General features: G+C 40.1%; 1 protein-coding gene across 3 annotated transcripts in view; it reads right to left on the bottom strand.

Moving 5' to 3' along the window:
• RERE (arginine-glutamic acid dipeptide repeats) overlaps window positions 1-27,483 on the bottom strand; it is a 229,407-nt gene that overhangs the window by 127,737 nt on the left and 74,187 nt on the right. For all 3 annotated transcript variants that reach the window (XM_030507879.1, XM_030507880.1, XM_030507882.1), the window contains exon 3: window positions 12,602-12,672. In XM_030507879.1, the coding sequence (XP_030363739.1) occupies window positions 12,602-12,672 (71 nt within the window). The remainder of the gene's footprint in view (window positions 1-12,601; window positions 12,673-27,483) is intronic.

The raw sequence follows: 27,483 nt of genomic DNA, 5'->3' as shown, positions 1-27,483 counted from the left end.
ACTTAGAAGCTTAGCAAGATGCTTGTGCATCTCAGCTGCCCTTAACCACACCTACACCATAACCAATACCAGTGTCACAACTACGGGAACACAAAGTGAAACACAATTCCCCACTGAAGGCTTGGGCTCACACAGATTCCATTCTGGAAAGCTGGCAGTGAGACGTTTATTATGTCCTACACCTCCACATGCTTCACTGAGCATTTATTTCCACAAGAGCATGATCACTACCTTGAAGAGGAATATGAAACACATCAAGGAGGTTGACCTTTCCCAGCAAAGGCAAGCAAGCAAATGGTGAGGGATGGGACACGTGCTGAAGTTCAGTGACCACAGTGACATTTCACATTCCTTAAGGAAAACCATTTTGAAAGCTGGAAAACAAATTTCTTTAATGAATTCTCTTCGCCAGCTTAGGAAGCATAACAATGTATCTTTGGAGACTCTGCACCAGCACAAGGAATCTGACAGTGCTCAAGTAGCCCCCAATGACCAGAGAGAAAATTTCAACTTCGATAATCCTAAAGGTCAGAAACATTATTAAACATGACAGATGCCCTCTCCATTCAACACTAGAGGACATGGCTAAATTTATTCTAACTTCATTTGCTCTTGCTACATGTAAAACAGCTAATGTACCATTTAATACTTCTTTTTTATTCCCTAAAAGCTAGAAATAACAATCTTTTCCTCGGTATTTTGAAGCTGACACTCACTGATTTATTTAGCAGTCAGTTATCTCAGCAGCAGGTGAAGGAAGCAGCTCAGTTGACTTTGGGTAAGTAGGAGGAAAGAAGGCACTAGAAAGGAAAAAATAATAAATAAAAGGGGCAAAAGGTGCTGAAGATTCCACTACTATGGCAAAAGGCCTCACAGAATCAAAAATACGGGCATGTAATAGAATCCCAGACTGGTTTGGGTAGGAAGAGTCCTTAAAGATCATCTAGTTCCAACCTCCTGCAGGGATATATATACAGAGGATGTTAATATGCAGAAGGATGTTAATAAATCCTATGGTTCCTGTATCTACAATTAAGCCATTGCTATTAAACATGTTCTCATTATCAGCCACACACATCCCTCTTGACAACCCAGTATGGGTAAAGCAACCCCGATTATACCCCACAACTAGAAGTGGTGTATTCCTGTTTGTCCCTGTTTGCTCAGTATCTGGTTTTGTCCTTTCCTCACAGTCAGATGGGAGGTGGTGGGGGTGTCATTAATGGAATTGGTATCGATTGTGCTTCCTGCTTCCTTTTATAACATTAGGAAAAATAACACAATAGCAATTGCACAAAATGAGCACAGGATTTCACATTCACTCCTATTTCTATCCCCCTGCAATCCTTTTAATTCCCTTTCTCTGTCTGATACAGAAGTTGGCTCTCAAAATAAACAGCTTTACAACGAATGGGAGCAATTTGCTGATTCCAAACAAGCTGACAAGCATCATCAGCTCACATTAAGGCCCTGCCCGCCATGTTATCTCTTCTGGAGTGTGTATCTAACACAGACAAGCATCTCGCCACCGGCAGCAGCACAGGATGTTCAAACAGATCTGCTGCTACAGGAAAGGCTTTGCTGGAGCCAGCGGAAGAGTGCACAGAGCCTTTGTCGGGGTGAATCCTCTATAGCCTCCAGACAGGCTTGATTTTTTCATGTGGCAAGAAGCCAGCAATGAAAATTCCAATTGCTGGCCTTCTGAATGCCAAGTGGTGCAAAAACAAACAGGGTAATTGCATTAAAAAGGAAAGGGGGGGGGGGGGGGGAAAACAGAACAAAAACCCCCAGAATAACCCACAGTTTTTGTTTGGTTATGGGGTTTTTTTTAGGGTTTTTTCCCCAGCTGTAGCCCTTAAGTTGTAAGGTCAGGATTTCCATTCTAAAGATCTAGGCCATATGGAAGGGAATGGAGGAAGAGCTGGAGTTGAGCCCTTAAAATACATACATGTAGTCTTAAGAATAAGGATTAAACAGCTGGAAGTTAACAATGCTGCCATCTGTTTTAAACCCCCAAATACGAACGTTCTCTCCCTTTCCAAAAGGCAACACTGCAGTTGTGATATAACACTGTCGCTCTGAATAAATTAAGTTAGTTGCATTGGTGCATTACACCATCAAAGCTACCAAAAACCCCACAGAAATGCTAAATGTTCTTTACTTGAGAAAGTATCAACCAGGTCTGAACACAGCATCTTCTGCACAGCCCTGCACACTTCAGGAATGCAAGATATGCTGGTTTAGCTACTCCAGAATGGATGGTTTCTGCTCCTGCCTTCAGAAGATATACAACAAAATAAAAGCAATGTTGCTATATTTTTCAGCCAAGCTCAGGGAGACTCCAATACCCATAAATCAGAGCAGCAGCATTTCTCTTTCTTCAATTCTGAGCTCTCATCTGAAAGGCATTTCAAATACCTCGCTAATTTAATGTGCCAAAAGCACACAAATCAACTCAGCACTTGCAGAACAGGCTGTTAATACAAAGAGGTGGGGTTTTTTACAGGTAGGCGACAAGACCCAACCCTTCTGTACCACAGCTTAATATCTGTGTGAGAATTCCAAGGGTCATCTGGGCAAAAGTTAAAGGGAAAAAAAACCCCTACGGAGAAGCATTGTAAAAGGCAGGGAATTATCAAAATGGATTCATATGCATCTGGAACGATTTTAATACAAAATGCCCAGCAAATCTCCCTGCACTGCTGACAAATCACCAGCTGAGGTAAATCCCATATAATGAAACATTGTAAGGAAGGCTCTATTTAATAATTTAGCCCCTGTCAAGGAGTTTGTATTGATTCTTGTTTTCAGCACAGGGAGAGAATGTTATCTCCAGCCTTACGGCTCAATGACAGCATCAGTGAATTTAATCACTGTGCAGCTCCTGCCATGCAATCCTTAAACTGTCACCTCTGATTCTTCATCATTCCTTGCTCCTTCGTTCAAAGGCCCCTACACCCACATTTTCATACTAATCTCCTGCCCCACGCATGCCCCACTGTAATCACAGCAGCGTTTCAATCTGCTCCACATTAGATGTAAAAGCCAATCTCATTTGCAGACTAAATTTTTGAGTTTAAATAATTCAGCACTCCTTCAAACGTCTCATTTGTCTTTCTCTTATTAGCAAGTCTGCTCCATACCTTAATAGCAAACTCAGCTATGCCAAAGGCAGGATCGAGCAATCACAAGACAGTGGTTCTAGCAAAGGTTTGGAGTAGAAAGAGAATCTTTCAGCCTTTTCTTGGCTGCAGAAGGGGAAATGAATCTGGAGAAGCAAGAATCTATATTAATCAGCATTTTTTCCACCCCAAAAAGGAAAGGTCATGCTGCCTCCTAACTGGCCAGGAAAAATTAGCCACAAATTAATTCAGCTGCAGTTCAGGAACAGAACATCAATTCATCTACAAACAGAATGAGGCTTTTAAATACATAAATGCTTGTGGCTACAGAAACCTCACCCAGATATTTGCATTCAAAAACACTGGCTCCTGTAAAAGTGCAGGGGACAACAGATGTAATTTTAACATGTTTGCTAAAATGCAAGGCCATACGCAGGGAGAATGCAAAGGGGAGGAAAAGCATATCCTGCATAATTTAGAAAAACATCTCTTTTCATTTTTCCTCTTTATTCCAGGTGAACTGCAATATTTTCCATTTTATAATCCTTTGGATCCCAGTGAAGTGATCCCAGAGGCCCGCACAGACAAGGTCATCATACACAGATTTTCTGTTACAGGGCACTCGCGGCATTTCACAACTGTCTTTTTATGCACTTCTGCCTTTCCATCCAGCCTATAAATTGTTACAAGGCCCTGGGGCAATCCAGCTGTATACTCCATTCAAATCAGGCTTCAAGGAGAAAGCACCACAGTCAAGATGCTTCAATCAAGTAAACATACAGGCACAAAGGGCAACTGCAGCACCATTAATAATGTTTTCTTTTGCATGGCAAATTCACCGTTTTTCTGGTTTAAAGTTTCTCTCTGATGCTCAGAATCAAAGTGTAGCCCATTAGCATTTTAAATGTGACATCAAATTAAGTCAAAACATGATAAATCAGAAGCATGCTGCTGAAATCCATTTGCTGCTTGGGTTCTGTCTCTCTGGAAAACAACAAAAACCTTAGAAAGGAAATGTGGACTATTTCTCAAACACTAGAAATTCATACCAGGAAAGGTTTAAATGACAGGATCAGGGGGCAGGTTTGCAAGATGCATTGTGTTTGTATAAATTAGCCTGTATCATGGTCAGAGATACCCTGTTATTACCAGCAGCTATGTGTTTCTTTCAGCTGTCAGTCATCACCCTTTGGTTTTTGTTCTCATTTCCTTAACTTCTCATTCACATCTACTCGTTATCACAGAGGAAAAAAGCATATACACTTCTTGGATCATAGCTCCACTTTCATTTTGGAAGTGTCTTTTTCCCCCCCTTTCAACTTAAAAGTTACACCGGAGTTGCCTCAGTTTCAGTAAATTCATCAGGACTTTTTACTCAATACACTCTCAAGTGTAATGTTCTGTGACTAGCTATGTGTTCCAATCAGTATGCTCCTACTTTGGGGGAGGAAGTTAAAGTTTAAGTAAATCCTACACTGTGCTTTGTTTCTTCCTCCCAAAACACTAATATTCAGTAATCTTATTTTACTACTGATCTCTGCATACAGATAAGCATATTTCCAATAGCTGTGGCTCTTCACTACTTTTGATATTTAAATTGAGACAAGTAATCAAAGCTGGATACGCATGGGTTTAGATGCATTGCATAATTAACGTTCATATTTGAAATGCAATTACTACTGCTGCATCATATATTTAAGCCAACAGCTGGTTATTTAAGGTGAGGAGAAAAGTTTTACTGGGTTAAAATAACCTTGTCACCAACACTGCAGGCTTTTTTTACTCACAACCCACTAAAGCTGCTGCTTTCCCCCTCCTGAGGAAGCTGTTCGCATCGCTAAACAGATCAAGAGCTTGGTACAACATGACCACATCCATGCTCCTCTGCACAGAGAGAAGTGCTTGCTTCAATTCTAGTGACTTAAAAGAATATTCCTGTTCAATTTGTCACTCATCATTGTCACAGGGCTCTCCCTAAAGCCGGTTTAGTTTATGTAAGTGTGGGAGGGGTGTACCTGTGTTAGAAAATGGTTACCTAATACCGTGTCATGGATAAGTTCATATTGTCATTAACACACCTTTACTGAGGACAGTGTTTGGCCAGGAATAGATAGGGCCTGTCCACACCACCAAGTGTTCCACAGAAAGCCACTTGGGCATAGCAGGCATCAGGGTGAGCCTTGGCTTTAGAACAGCAGATGTTTCCAGACCAAACAAATTATATCCTTGAGAATGTCTAACACACCTTGTCATGCCTCTCTGGTAGGCCCACTGAACACAGGTAGTTAATTATTCAAGCTAGTTAGCCTTACCTACGTATCTCTATGTAATAGTCCTGCAGTCTGCCTAAATATTTCACACTCATTACAAGCTATTAACAAGCACTATATAGTACCTCCTTGCTTTCCAGTCTGCAGGGCTGAGAGAAGCTTCCTTCCAGTTCAGCAGGGTCCCACAGAGAGGAGCACCAAAAGCCATCTCAGTGACCGCTGTGCACTGTATTAACTGAATTTCTGCATATTAATGGCATTTTATCATAGAAGTCAGTCATCTAAGTTTTAATCATGTATTTTCATCATCTGGAAGTAATCACAATCAACATTTTGATTAAGACGAAAAGAAAGGACCAAATTTTAGGACTTGTTAACCATTAACAAAGAGAGGAACTTCACTGGTTATAATATACTGAGTCTGTCAAGGTTTAAAGTACAATAGAAAACCATGAAATAATACTATTGAATAAAAAAACCCTATAGCTATGAAGCTATATCCTCCACCTGATGGGAATCCAAATCTGTTTCTTCAAATGATCTGAGCCAAAAAAGAATTCAGTGAGAATTTCCATGTTCAAAACATGGCATTCTTCAGTTAATAAAGAAACAAAACTTGTTTTCTTTGAGGGGCTGGGTGGAATGAAGCAACAAAAAGCACTGGTGTGTGAAAGAGAAACAGAACTGACTGAGCAGATCCTTAGCTATTTCCTCAAGAAATTTCAGAACAAGGAGATGAAAATGATTTTAGCCAGGTTTGATTTATTCTTTAGCGAAGCTTAGACTTCAATACAGAGACTGCAATAACAGGGTAAATAACTGAGGTGAGGCTTACTTCTGAAGGACTGCATGAAATGAGTAAAGAGCTTCAATTCTGGAGAGGGGGTGAAGCAACATTTGATTCCCAGCTACTTATTTCAGAACTATGAAAGCTCCAAACTTTAGGTCTGCAGACAATCCACCCCTCCTCACTTTCTCTTCACCACCAACTAAAATATGACCCAGTCAACATTATTGTGCTGCAATCAATGTATTTGTAGCACCAAAGAATATTTAAGAAACACTTTGCCTGTAGATTTTTAGGATTGTTGACTCTTGCCAAATTAAAGTGAACAGAAATTATGCTTCTACAGCTTTCTGATGACCAGAAAAATCTGTTTTTATGAGAGCAATCTGCTGTAGTTGAAACAACTGCACTGTTAGAAAACAGTGGTACTATCGCAGAATGAGGTGAAAAGCAGCAGAGTGATGTGCAGGAGACATCTCTTGATGGAAACCACCTCAACATTCCTTAAAGAAAAACTTACCAGAAAAACTTCTGTAGGAAAGGTATTTTAAAAACCTGCACCTAAGTATTAGCTGCTTCCATTTTATTGACTTATCCATGTAATTTAAACCGCAAGCTGCAAGATTGTTCTAGAGGGGAAAAAACCCTACTCCACAAAACATCATTTTCCTCCTTATAGTTGTTCAACAGCCAAGTTATGCCAATGAAGTATTAAAGCCACATTACTATAAGCTTTATTCACATGTTCCAGCTTCCCAATTATATTTTGCTGTGTATTTTAAAAAATAGAATTTTTAAAGTAACTGACATTGTGAGATGGATAACACAGGCTTAAAATAAATGTGTAAAGAAGTGCTTTCCAAGGAACAAAACAAGGTTAGAGAAGTTGCTCTAAAGCTAACCATAATCCAGATTTACAGAAGACCACTTAAACCCAACCTCTTATTCAGCTGCCCTAATGTGCTCTTGCTTGGAAGGAAGGAGAACATATACTACAAGGTAACTCAGAGCTAATATTGGGTACTACCAATGGAAGAGAAAGACCTAATAACCAATAAAAACACATAAGGCAATAAACCAAACACAGATTTAGGCATTGCTTCACCACAGTTCGTTCCTAATCAAAGTCCTTAAGGATAATCTGGTCTTGAGTCCTGAAAGAGGATAGTATTAATCCAGAGCAAAATGAATTAGCACTAAAGAGAGGTTAAAAAAAAATGTCCTGGGTCATAAACACCACAAAATAATGCTGTTAGTTGGGGAAAAAAGAAATCTAGTGACTTGGTTTGGGTTGGTTTTTCAAGTACAGACAACTACTAGTTCATACTCTTCTGGTAGGTTAAGGCCATTTCAGTCTTAAAACATACTAAGTTGAAAACTGGTGAAGTGAAAAAGGAAAAGGCATTATGGCATTTAATACCCTTTCTCATGATCCTACCACCCCATCACGTTCTTTAAGGAGAATAAAAAGAAGTTGCATTTGTAATAGTCAACATTCACAACTAAAGAACTGAACATTTCTGTATCTGAGGGCAAAAATAAACCAGCAGATTTGCAAAGAACTTGCAGCTCAATGTTCATATATATATATGAACATATATATATTAAGCTCAGGTTTATAAATGAAAACACACATTCTTAGCACTGAGAGTTTTGTTGTCAGTGGACAACACTCATACCAAATGTATTACACCTGAATATTTCCAGGAAGAAACTTAAGTTACACTCCAGTTTTGATATCTTAATAAAAGCCAAAATAACAAAAGCCTACTAGTGAAGACATCTGCTATAGTTGAAGAGTTAACATAATGACACTATTTGGAAATCAGTTCTGTTGTTTAATCACCAGCTCTATTATTGCACTATTAGATCTGTGCATCTCTGGAATTTAATAGATCTCTGTGTAGAGAAAGCTCTGCCAACTAGATCTGGTTCAGATCAGGCTCCAGTGGGTTTGGCAGCGTTTTTTGGCTTTAAAGAACTGTCAGAGTTACCTTTACACTAAATCCTGCTGACTGCCTGAAGATTGATGCGCTTCCTATCGCATGCCTTGCAAACACGGCTGAGGTGGTTTGTCAAAGGACTACCAATTGCCAGTAGAAAGATCACTGTGCCTCTCTATCAAAGTATCTGATAGACCCTGAGAATCAATTGTAGAGTGTGTCAGAATGAACACAGAGAGAATGCTTGTCAAAATTAATGCCTTAACTAAAATTCACTATCAATTTAGCAAATCCCTGTTAGTGGCCACTATAGAAACTCACAGAATCATGGAATGCTTTGGGTTGGAAAGGACCTTAAGATCATCCAGTTCCAACCTCCTGCCATGGGCAGGGACAACAAAAATCTGCAGCAAAATTCTTGTGCAAAGACAAATAGATCAGAAGCAAAAGTGTGACCTGTTAAAGATGGAACATTTTTAAAGTGGTATAAGAAAGCATCTGATGCAATGGATAAACTGCACTTCTAATTTATTGAAAAAAAGAGAGGAAAACTCTTCATGTGTATTCCCTGTTATCCCCTTCCCTCATCCATCCCGATTCTTACCAACTTTGGAACCTAAAAGGCTCCTACAGGAGGCAGCTGGCTTTTGAACCCCTCAGATCTCTGCATGCAGCCAGCAGCTGAAACATGTGAGTGAGTTTTCCCTCACCCCCAGCTTCTGCGTCCCATCCATCTGCCTTTTCTAAGCAAAGTTCAGACACATGACAACAACGGAAGAGATCCAAGACACTGTGCCTTAAAATTACTCACTGTTGCCTGGCTCCTGATTGCCAACCTTTTGCTTGGGTCCTAAACAAGCCCTGAATTTCCTTGGATTCTAAAAAAACCCACTACACCAGAAAGAAACTGTATCTCTTTAGAAGGCATTTTTCACATCAATTGTAATTCCGTGCCAAGGCAAAGTAAAGGCAAATATATTTGTACTTGCTGTGGCATCTTCCATTAAAAGACACGAATGAAAACTTCCTTAAAAACAAACGTTTTTCCCCATGATACCTTTCATATCACACATCATTTTGAACAACAATGAGAAAAAGTGCGTTTGGTTTCCTAAAAATTCATTAAAATGAGTCTCAGCTCTGCAGTAATTCTAAAATCATAACACAACATTGCAGAAAACCACCAGGGAACTTGAGCAGCCACAAACTACTGAAGCATCTTCCATTCATATTTACAACATCCCCAATTACAAAAATCCTCCTCCTTATTTGTACAAGTTTAAAGACAAGCAACTTGGTCACAAGATTATCAGGCCAGGCCCTATACCTGGAAACTCCTGGCTTTGTTCCTCTGGCTGCTTAGTGCCCTCTCTTCATCAATGGAATTCACTGGAAGGTGTGAAGGCTCAGTATGCCTGCAAGCAACCCTTCAGGAATCACTCAGTGTGAACATTCATGGTAAGAGACTTCCCAAACCTGGTCTAAGCCTTCAAACGCATAAGATAAATCTGAGTTCAGAATAGAACTGAGCAGTGAAGCGTTAGGACCAAAGTTCTAACAACATGAGTTTAAACAACAAGACCTTATAAAAGCCGTTAGAAGTTCATACACTCACAAGCTGCAAGCAACCCTGCTGCAGCCTTCATGCTTTTAGGCCATAAATAAGCTTTTGAAGAAGGAAAGATTATTCCTAATTGCTTTCTCACTAAGAATATTCTACACATTATTAGTTAGACAAAGCAAAACTTGTTAGCTCCCCAAGAAGTGGAAGTTCCCACTTGTATTCACAGACAGTTAAAGGAGAAAGCTGATAAGCTTTCATATATATGACTAACATAGCTTATTTCATCATCTCCAAACCTTAGTGGATGTCCTTGTGTACCAATACATGAAAAACGACCCAAAAAACCAACAAAAAAACAGGGCAAGACACATCATAGTTAATCGTATTTTACTTCTCAATTCCACAAAGTTATTTATATGAATCCCAGAAAGCTTGAAGGAATCCAGCACCACAGAAGTGGAAAAGACAAGGGAGGATAAATGTTACCCATGACAGTTTCTAACATAGTTAAGCTGGATTGATCAAATCACTTCTTCCCGCACAGCCAGCCTTAACACACCATTGCATTTTCTGACTCGAGAGCCAGCTGGTCTAGACAAGAGAATACAAAGCTGCTCTGAAATCATTTGTAACATCTGCTTCTGGAGTAGTATGACTTCATTGGGTTATAAGTAATCTCACTCCATTTTCCACACTGCTATTTGGCAAAGTGAAGCAGACAAAATAGTTCTAACCACAAAGATGCTGTTTCTAATACAACTTGAGTAAAAGGAGTAAGCCCATTTATAGGGTTACACCACTCTACTTCAGTAGTTGCTTCTATCTTCTTTGCCTCCTGCCATTCATCTGCCAAATGAAGGAAGTTTGAACAGCAACCTAGAAGAAACTGCCAGACTTGATAGAACTGTTTCTAGTTCTGCAATAAACAATCATATCTAATTATGATTTAAGATCTTCTTAGATAAAGCAAATTAAACCTCAGTTTACTTCAAGAATGAACCATCTGTTTTGCCATTTTTAACTCCCTCCTCTATTTTGACTTGGTTTTTTAGTCTTTTTCTTAAATGCAAGCTTACATTCTTTGTTTTTATCAGTGAACAACCACCGTCAACTCCTATGCCTGAACTGCACCTAAACCAGGAACTATAGGGTAAGAGTCCCACACTCAGCCAAAAGCTTCTACTTTATGACAACCAATGTGATAATGTACGTAATTAGTAGGCGACATTTCAAAGCTGTTGACTTGAACTTTCCTGCTTCACTTGACATATTTAGCGGAAGGCAAAACAAGACTCTTCTCCTGTTGGTATCTTGCACTAGACGAGGAATCAAGTGTCCTTTCTTCCCTTTCCCCCAACAGTGACAAACACACTGAAGATTCATTTTGCTACTATAATCGGCATCAAGGGGTTTTTTGGCTTTGTCATTTTTACACGTTCTTTTTATGCATGATGTCAGTAAGAAAATAAATCCAGCAAAGAAATTAAAGAACTCAGAGCAGGCAAAAGTAAACATAAAACCATGATACTATTTCCATGTGAAAAAACATGCAAAACTGCCAGCAACCCTCATGTCATATCCTTTGCATGTTGGAAATATAAGAGAAACCACTAAAAAAATTTAAAGGTACCAAAACACACTGCAATACACTTCCCACAGAGTTTTGCAAGCAGATTTAATGTCCTGTACAAGACCAATGCTGACAACAGAAGCTTCAGCTTTTGTTGTTAATATCCTGAGCAATTCATGCAATTCAGCAGGAAGGTATTGCCCAGAATGACTGGAACCACATTGTTATTCCAGTCAGACACAAAAGCACCTGCTGATGTGCAAAAGTACAACTGTGGCTTAACCCAATGCTAGAGCCTGGTAACTACAAATTCAACCCCTTAAAATAAAACCAGGAGAGGGGAAATACATACTCACAAGTGCCAAGCACTACCATGGACATCGGTATGGAAAGCAAGCCTACACCTTTTCCTTCCCTGTGGTCTCACAAAAACTCATAAGGAGTAGAGTGGAATACTTGAGTAAGAAAGCTTTGAAAAGGAAGATACATTGTAATAGCAATACCCATTGGGTGATTTATGTCTACGGGCTATGCATTGATAAGAAGGACAGTTTATTACATACCCAGTACTTCCACAAAGCAACAACAGCCAGATCATCAGCAGGAACAGTTACCTCGTCCAAATACCCTGCTCACGCTACCCAAAGCACCACAAAGTCCCAAACAAGCACAAGTCCTGCTCTGCGCTGCACCAGCAACAAGTGGTTTTCTGTGTAGCTCCAGCACACTGGGAAGGAACACATTTAGTCTTTTACGTGTACAAACTCAGATAAAAAGGAGCAAATCACAACTCCAACTGATTTGCTCTTGCCAGGTAAGGCAAAAGTCAAGTCCCTGTCTTTTCATTTTTAAAGAATAAAGTGCTAAAGCATTCTTAAGTGTTAGACTTTTCCAAATCAAGCCTATCAGACTGGTCTAGTCTCTCTTTGCATCCCCAACTGTCAGTCCACCATCAGCTGAGATTAACCAGCCACCACAGCTCAGCCCATGTGCTTCCATTTACACAGCTATATAAAGCTAGAGGTAAAGGCAGAGCCAAATTTAACTTCCCAGGAAAAGCTTAACTTCCTGAGCCACCATTTCCCAAAAACACTCAAAGTTCACATTTCTGTGGGTTACAAAACCTTAAAATGACATAGAGCACAATTTGAACTCTACAGCCCAGTTAACTAAGTCTATACCAAAGACAGATCGCTGTCTTAACAGCAAAACAGCTATTATTTCACAAGCTAAAGATTTACTCAGAAGGAGCAGGAGCTACAGGAAGAGATAGAGACTAAGAAATATTGCCACCTCACGGGAGAATGGGGCAGGGAAAAGGAGAAGATGTGAAAGTTTTCCTTACCAGTTTGAAGTCTTGAATGCTGCAGATGAAATACGGGGTATTCGGCCGGCGACTTTCAATATATACGCAATCTTTAAAGGAAACAAGATTGTAAAATTATGGCAATTAACTTCTGTACCTCCAAGAAAGAACATCAAACCAGGCTAACTTAAACAACAGCTTCAGCTTAGCAAGAACCACCAGTCATTTGCATAGCATGTAATTTATTCTGAGTGTGATCTAAAAATAGAAGCTATTTATGATGATAAATAAGGGAATTAACTGCATCGAAATTGACTTGGATCAGAATAGACATTTTGCTAGAAAAACAAAAGGAAGCCCATATAAAGACCATTCTGCATCTAGTTAACAGAAATGACCAGGTCACAACCTATGAACCAGATCAACGCAAGACAGGAAACTAATCACAGCCTTTGTGGTTAGCTTGCTATTAAGAACTGAGCACTAACATATTTTCTCTTCTAATTGTGAGGAAAACCAAGACAACCAAGCACAGATGAAATGCAGGGAACTAAATTACATTTACATCAGGGAAAGAACTGGGCTTTCTCAAGTTACATTTGACATGACAGCAACTGAGTAATTATTTGTTTGCTTTTGACAACTGGATTCTACAAGGTTGCTGTTAAATAAGGCCTGTTGTATTGAAACCAGGCTTGGCCGTGACCCCAACAAAAGCAGTGCCTCAGAATAAAATTACAGCAAGGGTGGGAAAGAAGAGCTGGATTAATGATAATGACCTTAAGAAATCAGAAATTCACATACAGATTGCTAGAAGGCAAAGATACTACTTGCAAAGCCAAACAAATAAAGGAGAGTCATTGCCTTCTCCTTTTATATGCTGACAGGTAACTGCTATTCAGAAGACAGAAGGTACAAAGCATACCAGCTATTCTATGAATCATACTCCTTTTATTTCTACAGAAAACCTCTGAAGACTTTTATAATACGTTTCAAAACACAACTAATACCCTGCTTCATGTCTTGTAAAATCTAGAAGTTGTTCAAGACATTTTCTAGTTCTTATGCTCCACAAAGAGCTTTCCTAAGGAAGCACTGACATTGTTTATAGCAATAAAACATCTTCCTCCAGAAAGAAAAAAGAAACCCTTCATTAATCATTTCAAACCCAAGCCGTACTCAGGAATCCTCTCACCACCGAGAACAACTCAAAGATTAACTTAAAAGAAAGAAACTTAGCAGCTATTCAGTAGCACTACATTAGGACTATCAGAAGAGCAGGAAGAGTCTCAATAGCTACATCAACCAAGCTAGAAAAGGGCCAGGTATTTCAAATCTCTAGCACTTGAACAATATATGGCAGAATTACATGGTTGGGCATCTGACTTTACATGTGGCACAGGTATTTCTCAGTTATACTGACTCATGATTTCAGACTAGACTGGAAAGATACTGGTTGTTAGGTGGTTGAGATCAGAGCACGGAAGTATCAGAGCCAAGCAAGTCACCTTGGACTTCTGCTGAACAAAGTCTGCTTTGAAGAAGGAAAGAAACTCTTCACATGACAAGCACTGTGAGCTAAAACCCCCGAGAATACAAAGGCCAGCAAACAGCTAAAAGCAATCACTTCAACTGTCACCAAAACCTCGCTGTGAGAATTCAAGTATCAGAGGCTTTTAAAACAGACCATCTGCATCAGATTAAAAATCTGTTTAGCACAAATCCTACTGGTTGTGAATAGATTAGGCCATTCCTTGAACTAAAAGGCTAAATCCATGAAGCACAAATTCACAGGACTGATGACCTGCTCAGGAGCATCTCCCAATCAATGCCTAAGGTATGACCTGAGGGCTTAGTGACAGCAGCTGGAACGTGACTTCAATGAGAGCATCTGCACCCTTCCAAATGCTTGTGCCTGGTACCCACACAGGGCGTCACTTCTTGGTGGTTTACGGCAGAGCCACAGTAACCATATGAAGCAAAGCCTGTAAATCCAAGTGTCACATTTCTACCTGCAGCACTATTTGTAAAGCAGGCTTCTTGATCACACTGTTCTCCATCACAGATTGCATTGTTGATCACTCTGCAACAGCACTTCATAAAGTTGAACGAGCTTGACAAAACAGATTTCTTTTTAAGCTGAAAACCTATTGCTTATTTCATAGTAAAAGTCAAAGACACAGGATAAGAATCTGGATTAATCCAAAATCAGAATTTTAATTAGCATCAGTAAAGCTCCTCTCTGAGTGTACAGAAGGAATGTACTTACAGCAGTTGTGTCCACGTTCCCACTGTAACACACTTACATGTAAACAGCTCACAGCTTGAGTGTTCTGAACAAGAACTTAGCATGCAAGTTCCAAGCCAAGCAGTTCTCCTGATTATTTTTTTCCTATTAAACTATAAGTTAATGTTACTTAATTTGCACAAATTTAACTGAAAACTTGGAGAATTTCTGTTACTATAATGAGTAAATATGCTAAATAGCAAGGCTACATAGGTATCTATGTACCGTGGTAGGGGGTTGGACTTGGATGAGCTTTAAGAGCCCTTCCAACCCAAACCATTCTAGGATTCTACACTTTTATGCTGCACACTTCCACTATCAATAGTGATGAACCAAATGTCTTGCACCAGGAGTCTCAAGAGAAATAGAAGTTTCATGGATGTAAAATGCAGTAAAATCTTGTTTTTCGGTAAGAAAATAACAATAAACAGTTCTATAGAACATCCTCCAGTTTCTCTGTCGAACCAAGAAGAATGCCCATTTAGCTCAAATATGACTTGCCTTTTCCAGACTATCAATATTAAATTGTATATCTCCTAGCCAGGATAGCAGCAGCTGTTGCAACACTCACATATGTACATTTTAAAAGCTTGAAATGTCATACATGTAAATCAGCCATCAACACCAGAACAACAGTAATCTATTTGACTTGTAACTCACGCTTATATAGCACTTTTCATCCAAAACCCTGAAAATCCCACAGTCCGTCTCCCTTGGGATGCAAGCATTTGAACTACCTTACACCAAAGGCATCCTCTTTCCTTCTTGCATTGTCACAGTCAGATTCAATCCAGTTTGTTCAGAAGCTATAGCAATTTAACTATATCAAAGTACTCCTGTAATTGTTATCCCACATTGCCCTGGCTGCTCTACCCTTCTAGACAGCCCTCTACTCACTCAAACCAACTGCTCAGTATCCCGGATGAATCATCCATTTACACAATGCTCCATCACTCCTTTGCAGGAATTTTTTCAGGATTCACTGGGAAATCTGTATAAAAAGCTACAAAATTTCAGATACAGCAAACAACACAACATGCAAGTTTTTATTCTTAATATCTCAGTTCTGCAAGCCTCATTTTCTGAGTGTTATCAGACAGCACACAGCACGAAGAGCTAAGCATCCCTCTGAAATGGCTGCCACAAAGGCAAGAGAATCTGGCACCTACTACAGATAAAGCAAACATGTTGACTCACCAGTATAGTGCATTTAAGTGAGGCACTGCTGGCTGCCTGCTGAGATTTAAAACAAAGATGACACCCAGTTAAGATGTCTCCAAAGCAATTGAGGCCATACAGATAAGAAAACAAGTTAATCCAGGTGCAAAGCTATGTCATGAAGGCTAGAAACTGGAGAAATGCCAGAAGGAGAACATTTCTGGATGCAGTTACATTAGCTACTCGAAAGACTCCATACAGAACAAGCACTCTTATTCACCAGAAAATCAAAACACTTTACTTGGAAGAACAACTTCAACATGGACCTGAGCAAAGAAAAACTGTAACAAACCTGCGTAGATGAGACTTATGCCCATGAAAAATATGCAGAATCATAGAATGGTTAGGTTTGGAAATAGCCCCTCCTTATCCTTAGCACCCTGGAATGTGCTATTACACCTTTTTTCCCCCCACCCATCACATACTTCTGGAACATTTTTAGCTGTATACGGCTGCAGAGAACTTCTGCGTAGACTTGACAACTTCAATCAGTTCTCACCTCTATTGCTCAGGCTGCTTTGTGGCCAAGCATCTATTGCTTGTGACAACTGCAAAAGATGCTGCATTTGTCATAAAGAAACAACTAAAATACTTGAAAAACATAAAATAAGGATGCTTCTCACACAGACGAGTTCATAGAACACACAGAATCGTTTGTGTGAAAAGGATCTTAAAGCCCACCCAGTTCCAACCCCCTGCCACGGCCAGGGACGCCTTCCACTAGAGCAGGTTGCTCAAGGCCCCATCAAACCTAGCCTTGAAAATTCACTTGCTTCTGAATTCTGCTGATCAGCAGGTTTGTACAAACTGAGTGACATGTTCTCTCTTCACACTAAATAGAAGTCTGATGCCTGAGGCTGTTTGTCAGCCTAAAACACAATGAGCACAAACTCATTCTACCCTCAAACACCTGAAAAAACTTCTGGTCAGTTATTTAAACATTATTCTAGAAAGGCATTCACAATACAGGTATGTTTCAAGCACCTATTTGTTCCTGCAATGCTAATATTCATTTCTACTAAGGTTAACATTCAATCCTTTCCACTCAAAAAGCCCAACAAAAAAATCAAACTGTCTGTAAATCTCCTAATTTTCACATGTCATCAACTGAATGGGTCAGTGTCACATCCATTGAAGTTCTTCTGTAGTGATAAACAATTCTTAGCCCCTGACTTTCAAAGAAATCATAGAATCAAGTAGGTTGGAAAAGACCTCTAAGATCACTGAGTCCAACCACTACCCCAGGACCGCCAAGCCCAGCCCTAACCCATGTCACTAAGGGCAAACTCATCTCCCCTCAGTATCCCCCCTCATGAACTCCACTCACAGCCACCCCATAGTGGCCTACTCTGTACAGCTGCCACCCCTACCCCTCACAGCCACCCCTCATCTCCCCTCAACATCTCCCCTCATGGCCACCCCTGCTCCCCCCTCATGATCTCCCCTCAACCGCCATGGCTGCCCCTGCTCTTCCCTCATGATTTCCCTTCAGCCCTAATGGCTACCTCTCCCTTCACGACTGCCGCTCTCAAGCTCCCCTCATGGCCACCCCTCCTTTTCCCCTCATGATCTTCCCTATCCAGTACTCAAAACATTACTTATCTTGCTACGTGGAATGAAGGACTGAGTGGCCCACAGTTAAGCCATTCCACTTGATGCCTACTCATCAGAGTTGAGCAAGTCACTAGCTTGCCCTCTCAAAGGGTGTATGTCAGTGGACTTGGCTGCAGCTCCTGACATTCAGCAACACGACGGCAATCCATGTTTGCACTGAAAGCCTGAAAAGATAAAGTTCCTTACAAAACAGAACGTAAACCAGAAGGCCAAAAGATCTTCACCATTTTGGCTCCACACCCAGTGCTTGCTCTTCTCTGTTCCAGGACAATCTTTCTCCAAACCCTAGCTGACTCAAATCCAGTCTCACAAGAAGCCTTGGCTTAAACAGACACAAGTTAATCACACTACACACTGCATCACCATTATTCCTCCACTTCCCTTCTCCCTCTTCCCTTTAACTTGCAAGGTAGTGATTTTTCTTAGCCTGGATTCTGTCTGCCTCCAAACACTTCAGTCTCCTTCCTTTCCCAGTCATTTTTTCTCTTCTAGTCCTTATTACACCAACAACTACATTGTGTTGGCTGCTCCATCATCTGCAAAGATGAAAACTAACTCAAAGGATGTGTTTTATTAAGCAAATCTCCTGACCCCCTTTACAGACAGAACCATATCACTAACAGAAAATGAGATGCCTGATTATCTACATTGACATACAGATATATAAATGTAAATAAAGGGTCTTTCCATAACCTTTGCCACTACAGTGGCCAAATAGAGCACAGAAATAAAGTTCCCTGCACAGCCAGTGGGATTCACTGCCTGTCTCCAACCATGAGTGCATTTGCTTACTTTCCCATTTCGTGTAAAATGTCCCACTGGAGATGAAGTATTTCTACGACACATGGTACAGAGTCATTATGCCTTTGGGCTTGTGATATTCACCAGATGTGCCCTAGTTCTGAAGGGTTACATTAATATTCCCACACTAAAAGCTGCTTTTAAAATTAGAGCTTCAATAAATGGACTTAAGGATCTTCTGGAAAAAAAAAAAAAAAAAATAATGCAACCACCTCAATTTTCTGAACACATGAACCTTTATCAGCTTAAATGCTGCAGTTTATGTAGTAACCGTCTTCACAATTAGAATCCTTTTATGTTCATGCATCATCCAAGAAACAAAGCCCCAGGCTCTCCGCACAGCACCAGACTTCCACAGGAAAGATATTCCTTGAAAGCCATTGTCAAGGAATTGTCTGCAACCCCCCACCGTATTTCAGTCACGAGCTCAGCTCCCAGTGCTGCTGTAAGCAACCAGAATTCCAATACACATGCGCTTCCCAGTTTTGACATCCCAGTATCTTACTGGATTGTACATTCTTTCCCTCATTTTGCTTTCTATTTGCTTTCCTTTCAGTCTATGTTATAGGTTGTGAAAACCAAAATGCTAAATACATAAAAACCCCCATTCCTAACAATTTAGGTACAACTCACAGGAGTTTATCTGACATCAAGTTTGAGCAGTTCATACATTAACTCTTACATTGTCACCCCAACCAGATCAATCACCAGGCTCATGTAATCAGTAGTAACATGTGCTCTATATTCAACCATCCCATCAGTGTACTAAAAACCAGACTTCAGGTGTAAGTACCCCTGCAGCAAACATGTATGCTCCTGTTTCACACCCACCACTTCTAACTCCATAGAGAGAGAGAACTTATCCCAACACTCTCATTGAGTCTACAGGTTCAATTATATCACAGTAGAAATCTGTATGATGGGTCTGAGAAGCTATAAAAGAAAGTGTCCAGGCAAGTCCTGCAAAACAGGTTTGGTTTTACATCCTAGATGTAAAATAAAGGAGGAAAATAAAATCCAACTGTTTATCAAGATTGACCCCAATTCCTTGGGAGACAGAGAATTTTATTTACAGAGTTTACAGTCATATATATATATATATATATATATATAAGGACTTGACAGGGAGACGGACACTCTTTACGTGTGTGTGTGTATCCTGAATACAAGTTGCAGGATAGGCAAATAATGAAAGGATAGTTACATCCCAGAATTAAAAGCTATTTACATTCCTCCATTCCAGTGGCTAAAGTTAAAAGGGTTCATTGTTCTTGTTCCCTCTGCCAACCAGTGAAGAAGCACAATGAGGTAATTCTGAACTGTCCTCCACAACTACCTCTGCCCAAGCCAAAACTAGTGGGAACCCCAAGCAGCAGAGCTCTTCATTTCAATGTCTCAGGTAGTTAAATGCCACCATCCTTCACCACCACCTCCCATAATAGTCAAATATGACTAGGAGCATGATTATTAGTAGTTACAGACGATTAATAACCAAGCAGTACCTTTCAAATGAAAGTTATAGTTGTGTATCCATTTGCAACATTCAATGAATTCTAAATGCTGAAATCTAAATTTGCCTGGTTTCCAACTACAGGAAAATTAGCAAACCCTTGGAAACAAAGGTCAATAACGGAAACAAACCTTTAACTGTATCTAACAGCAATACACTTGGCATGGTGGCTTAGTAACCAACGTAGAAACACAGGGAGGAACACACTGGGAATGACAAACACATGGTTTTAACTAGAAGAATATTCCCACTGACAGGTAGGGAGCTGTACACTTGCCTCTCTTCCCCCCATATGGCTGACAACAAACAAATTGCTGGTCTGATCTTTTAGTGTCACTGCCTGCTGAGCAGATTTCAAGCAACACTGCTGGCTCCTTGTCAGAAAACAATGTGCTAGAGCCCTGTTCTGCAATAAATGGTTCAACCAATTTACTGTGTTCATTTGAAACTCACAGGAGTATTCCCAGTGCCTGGACTAGAGTTCTTATTTGGCAAATGATTTTATTATAAACTGGTATCATAGCGAATCCATTTTCTTTAAGGGGTTTTGCTGCTGTTTAATGGACTGTCAGTATAATTTAGATTTCATCTATTTAAACTCATTCAAGCCTGGCTCCTGATTGTACAATAAATGGAACATATTTCTATTCAACAAAATTAATGACAGCTAATTGTAGTCTGCAGCTCCCGGTTTTATAAAAGCAACCGTTCTGCAGCTCAGGCACCCAGCTACATCATTTCCCACACCAATTATTTCCCTGCACTTCTCATGCATGCCCACAACGCCGAACAGTTCTTCCAAGATGCATTCAGACATACTCTGTCAACAATTCTGATACAAAGCAAAGAATTTCTTACAGAAAGGAGTGCTGAAATGCCACTGAAAGCAAACACACTGAAGATGCTCAGGCACTAACTCATCCCAGGGTATCCTCCTGTCTTATAAGTGGTTTTCTTTTTCAATTAAACACAGGAAAAGGGAGGAGGGATAGGAACAAGAATGCAGGCCACTAAAAAGAAGTAATTAAATAATCAGTCTAAGAGCTCCTTCAGCAACAGATAAGCTTTACTGCATTCATGCCATTTAAAACAGTCTTTTCTGATCTTTTAAGGTTGCAGTAAACTGCTCCCAGCGCTTCTCCTGGTATTTTACAAATGCCTGTCTCAAATGGGAGCCGGATGCATTTCCTCATGGACACTGATTTCTAATGCACTGTGGAAGACACAAAAGATGAGCAGCACCACAACAGCACCACATCGCTACACGACCTCACTTTATTTAGATATCCTTAGGGTTCTTTTTTTCCATAGTAAAAGTCCTTTACTACAACACACTTGAACAATGGCTATGGATAATTTGAGACCTTAAACACAAGCATTAATAATAAGCCTTAAGAAACCAACAGAAGAAGATTAAATCAACTGAAAAATACCCACAATGTCTTTGAATAGCGCATGCAATTGGCCAATATACATGAAAATCTCAAGAGATTAAGGGATCAAGATTCTATATCACTTGAGATACAGAATCAATCTTTTCATGCACTCTCCATTCACTTGTGTTTCCCAAGCTTCAGTAGTGAGTCAATGGTGGTGTTAGAAGGAATCAAGAGTTGGCTCATGAAACTGTACTTCATGTGAAAACTGGCATCTTTACATGGCACTGAGTTTAAGAAGTTCTTCCATTGGACCACATAATTCTAACTCCATGCTCTAGTAGGCAAAACAAGAGGACTTTGAAGAGAAATCTCTTCTATTCCCAAGCCCATCACAAACACCAAATGGTTGCTTAACTTCTCTCCCTTAGCTGCCCTTTTGATAATTCAAGTGCAGCACACTACAATCCCACATTAAAATATGGATGGGCTTTATTTGTGTTGCCCTCAACTAGAAATTACAGCCACTGCTATTTCCCTAGTCATCAGCCCATCACTTCCTCTTCCCGATTAGACAAATGGATAGAGGATAATCCATTTTGTAAATTGTTGGTGCAGCCCTGAATAGAAACGCATGTTCAAAAGGGGAAAACGAAATGTGTCACTTGAGGATGATTTTCACAGGATACTGTATTTCAAACACTGCAGTCTGTTGCCTCAAAGCCTGCTGTGATGCAAATACACTCCCAGCAAGCTCCCTATTGTCTGTTAACCTGATATCTGCCTACCTGCAAATACCTAGCAGCACTGAAAAACTAGCTGTATTTAAAGAGATCAGTATGTCTTTTCTGCAAGAAAAATCATTTTCCTATTAAATTTGTAAATAGCTCTGAAATGCCTTTTGTATAGAGCAAACGAGTGCAGCAGCTGAAAGCTGATCTAACAGCAGAAGTGTTTTTACTTTGTTTTCAACACGTTTAGGTGTATTTCTTTGCTAAACAAACAATACAACTGAAAAAAGCCTTAAATCTCTATCAGCTTTCATGTACATCTAGCCACTCCTTTTACAGCAGGGTTTCTGATCCTTTCTTGCGTTAAATATCTGTACTGCTTGTGATAAAAGCATCCATATCACATTTTGGACTTTGAAGAAAAAAAAAAGACTACCAGATAGACCTGTTCTTCCTGCCAATGCCGAAACAAAGCAAAAATCTCCCCATTTGTAGCTCAATTTACTTGAGATGCTTCTTTGAAGCAACACATGCTCTTCTACCAGATGCTGTTTATACAAAACTCTCTCTTCAGGACAAAAGGAAACCAAATAGGTTGCCCAAAATTTACGAAATGACAGGGGAAAAAAAATAATTCAATGAGCAGATAGAAGATATCCCATTACAGCCACAAATACATGAGCAGTGTGGTCCATCAAGCAGTAACATGAATATGGAGAGAACTTGTAAAGGAGAATTTATTTTCATCAATTCTCAAGTTGTATTTAACTTCTTTCATTTTCTAATCCACTTGGAAAACTGATAATATAAAGAACACACACTCCACTTGGCCTGCTTACAGACAGCACTGAGTGTCAAACCTGTAGAGAAACATCTCCCTCACCTATGAGCTTTTGCCCTCCATCCCCTCATGAATACAAGATATTCTCACAAAACCCACATTCCAGAATGAAGGAGCAAAGGTTAGTCCCAGGATCAAAACTGACAGATTAAATTTCACTGCCTCTCCCAATTCATCAGAAATATCTCCAGATAAGAGCTAAAGCAATCACCTGGCATCGAGCAAACTGCTGTGCTGCACAGGAAACTGTACCATTGTTCCTGGTATGGAAGCTAAAATGAGAATTGAGTTTACTGCACACACCAGTGTTGTCACTGTAATTGACCAAACACTCCTTTATCTGATTGTCAATGAAAGACATGGCCACTTCCACAGAGTGAGAAAAAGGGCTGGTAAATTCATACACTACAGGTTCACTCTGTTTCAATTGAAATAAATTGAAATTTGACAGGCCTTAAGATTACTGCTACCACAAACTCCACTTTCACTCCATGAAAACCACTATTTCACAGAATTCCTCCCCCTTAGTCCAATTTTTCTATAGTTTTTATTTCAAAATTCTCATTTGCCTCGTTGGCGACATGGTCTAGTGTGAGGTGTCACTGCCCATGGCAGGAGGTTGGAACTAGGTGATCTTCAGGTCCTTTCTACCCCAAACCAGTCTGTGATTCTATGATTTCATAATGGCATCCTGTACTCCACAAAGTATTACTTCTTGTTTAGGTTACAATCTTTCTACATTAATCCTCTGTAAAAATAATTCCCTAATGCAGCCTGCAGAACTGCCCACATCTGTGTTCCAGTTAGCTATGGTAGTGAAACCACAGATTTTCAACTATAGCTCATGTAGTAACACACACACACAAAAATATCATGTCAATAAGGTGTCCATGTGATGTTTCACATTCATCCTATAACAGCTCAAAAACATCCCAGCTTAGCAAGGTGGTTTTATATTGTATTACAAGCTTCTCAGGGAACATGTTGTGGAGTTCATTTAGTCCATGGAATTCACATAATCCATGTTGCTTTTAGTAATACCTCATTACTGCAGTCACTGGTAGAATCTCCTTTTGTTACTGAGCCATGTTTTGTTATGATGGAACACAGGGTGACTCGCAGATAAAGTATTAATATCCTTATAGAGGAAACCTTATCTAAAACCCTCCACTTGCACAACTCATTTGTTATGAAAACACTATCACAACTTCATGCAATAACAAAGACAATATAAAAACCTCCCTGTTAGACCAACAGTGGAGAAGCAACATCCCCAACGCCAGACACGCAGCCCCCACCCCTCGGTACACTCCCCTCCTTAGCATCGCTCTCCATGATTTATACACAGAGCCAAACAAAGCCAGGGGAATCCATTTGCTAGATCAACCTTGATCTGCACTTAAGACTCCATCTGTCAAGCACCAACAGCTGCCCATATACAGAGCAATGCCTGCCACATTTAGAGTAAATGTGAACTCAGTAAATGCATCGTCTCTCTTCTTCCTCCCCGTTTGGCTTACGTTTACTGCTAACGCTAACAGCACATACACAGAAAATCAGTTATTAGTGAAGTTGTCAGTGTATGTTGTCATGTAGCCTTGTTTTCTACTCTGAATATTACTCACCTGATCTTTAAAAACCACACTCTTCATCACATCTCTAATCCTGAGAATAAAACCTAATTACAACTGCTGTTACATCCAATAATACAGAACAATACTAACACAGATTTCAGCTGCATGTCAAAACAGTTCTCTACAGACATCAATCAACCTCAAAGAAAATCCTTCTGTGATGCTTTTATGCCTTTTTAAATGTTTTGATACATGTTGCTAACCCTCTTGACATGTTTTAAGAATCACCTACTAATCCAGGCCTTTTCTCTATTCCCCCTCCCCTCTTCTAAAGGAGGAATGGGTTAAGAACACATTTGTTTCCATTGAAACAGAAGTCTCTTCTTCTAAAAAAGGATTGTTACGAGTTTCCCCTCACCATTAGTCACATATGCAGAAAGGTTGAAAACAGTGGTTTAAGTGTGAAAAATAAGGGAACTCTTACAAACACATGAAGCAGCTCCTGAGGTTATTCCTGTTTACAGCAGCTGAAAGTCTGTCGCTGAATAGCTGATTATTTCCATGATCTAGTATCACGATGGCAACAGACATTCAAATGAAGAGGGAAACACAGAGCGCATCACGTTAGAACATGTGCTCATTTCAGCTATGAAGCTTTTGAGGGAAGAGAAGACCACACATGTGAAAATAGCCATTGGTCAATCCATGCAGCATGGGCAGAAAACAAGAGTCTGGCCAAAAACCTCCTAAAATTAAAATGTACAACTGAAAAAACCTCTTTCATTGCATTTCTTCCTTCTGCCCAAGCAGAAAATTCATATTTTAAAACATCCCAGAAGAGAATTAACTTTTCCCCCCTCAACTTTCTAGCAGCCTAAAACACGCCTGCCAGAACTTCCAGCTTTATAGGAAAAATTAGTGTCCATATTATACATATCTTTGTATTTAACTGTGGCATGGCCACCCTTCTCAGCTGGTAAAGCTGTTAGAATAAATAGAAGGGAGGCATCTGGAGGAATGACAAACACATGGGTCAATGTCAAATAGAAGCCAGTGCTGTCAGAGCAGGAGCCAAATCCCTGCATTTCAATTTCACCAACATTCTACCCCAATACCAATGCACTACTTATTAATAAAGTAAATAGAGGGACGAAACGCTTGAGTTTGGGTTTTATTTATATACTTTTACAAAGCTGATGGAGATTTCTAGATTAAAACCACCATTTCAGCAATTTCCTTGGTTACAACAGCGCGAAACAACTCAGCACAGTTATAATAAAGGGAACTTTCAACAATTAATTACACCAGCAAAAACTGGAGCTTAGAAATTTAGAAGTAATAATACTTATAAATAATTCAAAGCTACATGCTAGCTAACCAAATTGAAAGTGGATTTTAGGATAGCTAGAAGAAATCTCAGTCCAACTAGATCTCAGGCAAATATAACTCTGGTTTCAGTGTGACTGGAACTCCATCAGCCACGCTCCACAGGATGCCAGGCTGCAGATTCACACAGATGACCCACCATTATCTTCTCATTGTGATGGTGCAATAATCCAGCACCTGCAGGCTTCAAATCTGAGCCACTGAAAACTACAAACTGTTCCATAGCTTAGAAAGAGCTCCCTTAGAAAAAACAGCCATGTGCTCTACAATCACAAAACATATGGAAGTGAAAAGTATCTAAGATCTCACCCTGAAACCTTTGGTGAGGACTGAGCAGCAGTATTTCACCACAGTACATCTGACCTTCAAATTCAATCTCTTCCCCCCCCAGTGTCTGTCCAGGTAAGAACTTATGGGGCTACAATACATCACTCGGGGACAGAAACCTAACACCACTTTAAAGGGACATAAACCTATGAATCCAGGAAAGTTGGTATTCGTCTCAAGTTATATTTTCCAGTAGCAGTATCTCACTGTCATCCCAGTGACAGTCATTTCCCACACCTTAAAAAAAAAGACAACTAAACAAAAAAGTCCAATAGCTGTCCCAAACAGTGTTTGCCTAAAACATCTCAAAGGTGCAGAGACACATTCCTGGTTTTCTGTATCACAGATTAGAATGTAATGGTTTGCGTTGGAAGGGAACTTAAAGCTCATCCAGTTCTAACTCACTGCCATAGACATTTCTGACCAGACCAGGTTGCTCCAAGCCCCATCCAACTCGGCCTTGAACACTGCCAGGGATGGGGCAGCCACAGCTTCTCTGGGCACCCTGTGCCAGCGCCTCAGCACCCTCACAGGGAAGAGCTTCTTCCTTAGATCTAATCCAAATATCTCCTTTGTCAGTATACTAGGCCAGATCTTCCAGGATCCACATAAAGCTATTTCTCCCTCTTTCCCTACACCAAATCAAACCACGCTTTCTGTATCTAATACTCTGCACCTCTTCTTCCAGCTTCACACAGATCTTCAAACACCTAGAACAGAGGCTCCCATGTAAGCTGTTCCAAGGCAATTTACTAGAAAATGACGAGTCCTGTAATGCACTACTCTCCCTACAAAAGCGTTTCACCTTGTGTTACCTCATGTTGATTCTTCTTGCTGATGTGCTGTTTATATAGCTACTGATGTCACTGTAGAAACAGATCCTCATAAATCCTTTTAATTCCTGCAGATCCTTTTAAATGTTTCTACGTAGGCGAAGCAAACAATATTGTCCTCATCTCCAGGTGACACCTCATCTGTTTTCCTCAGGCTCCAAATCAACTTAGACTTTCATCCAACACAGTTTTTCCAGTCCAGCACTCCAGGTGCCATCATGATGGCATTACAGCAGCCTGCTCAGCAGCAACAATATCTTCAGTATTAGGTTCTGTGGGTTTAATGAGACTTGCACATGCTGAACAGACAAAGGGTGAAAAGGGACAGGGAACATACAGCTTCCTCCAGGAAGAAAGGCATGCAAGAGGTCAGAGAACAAAGAGGAACAGGGCAGTAAAAATATCCACATGAACAGCTATTAT

Source organism: Strigops habroptila, chromosome 16 (genome assembly GCF_004027225.2).
Source record: "Strigops habroptila isolate Jane chromosome 16, bStrHab1.2.pri, whole genome shotgun sequence".
Taxonomy (NCBI): domain Eukaryota; kingdom Metazoa; phylum Chordata; class Aves; order Psittaciformes; family Psittacidae; genus Strigops; species Strigops habroptila.
The sequence above is the reverse complement of the archived record's forward strand: the minus strand, read 5'-3'. Positions and strand labels throughout refer to the sequence as shown.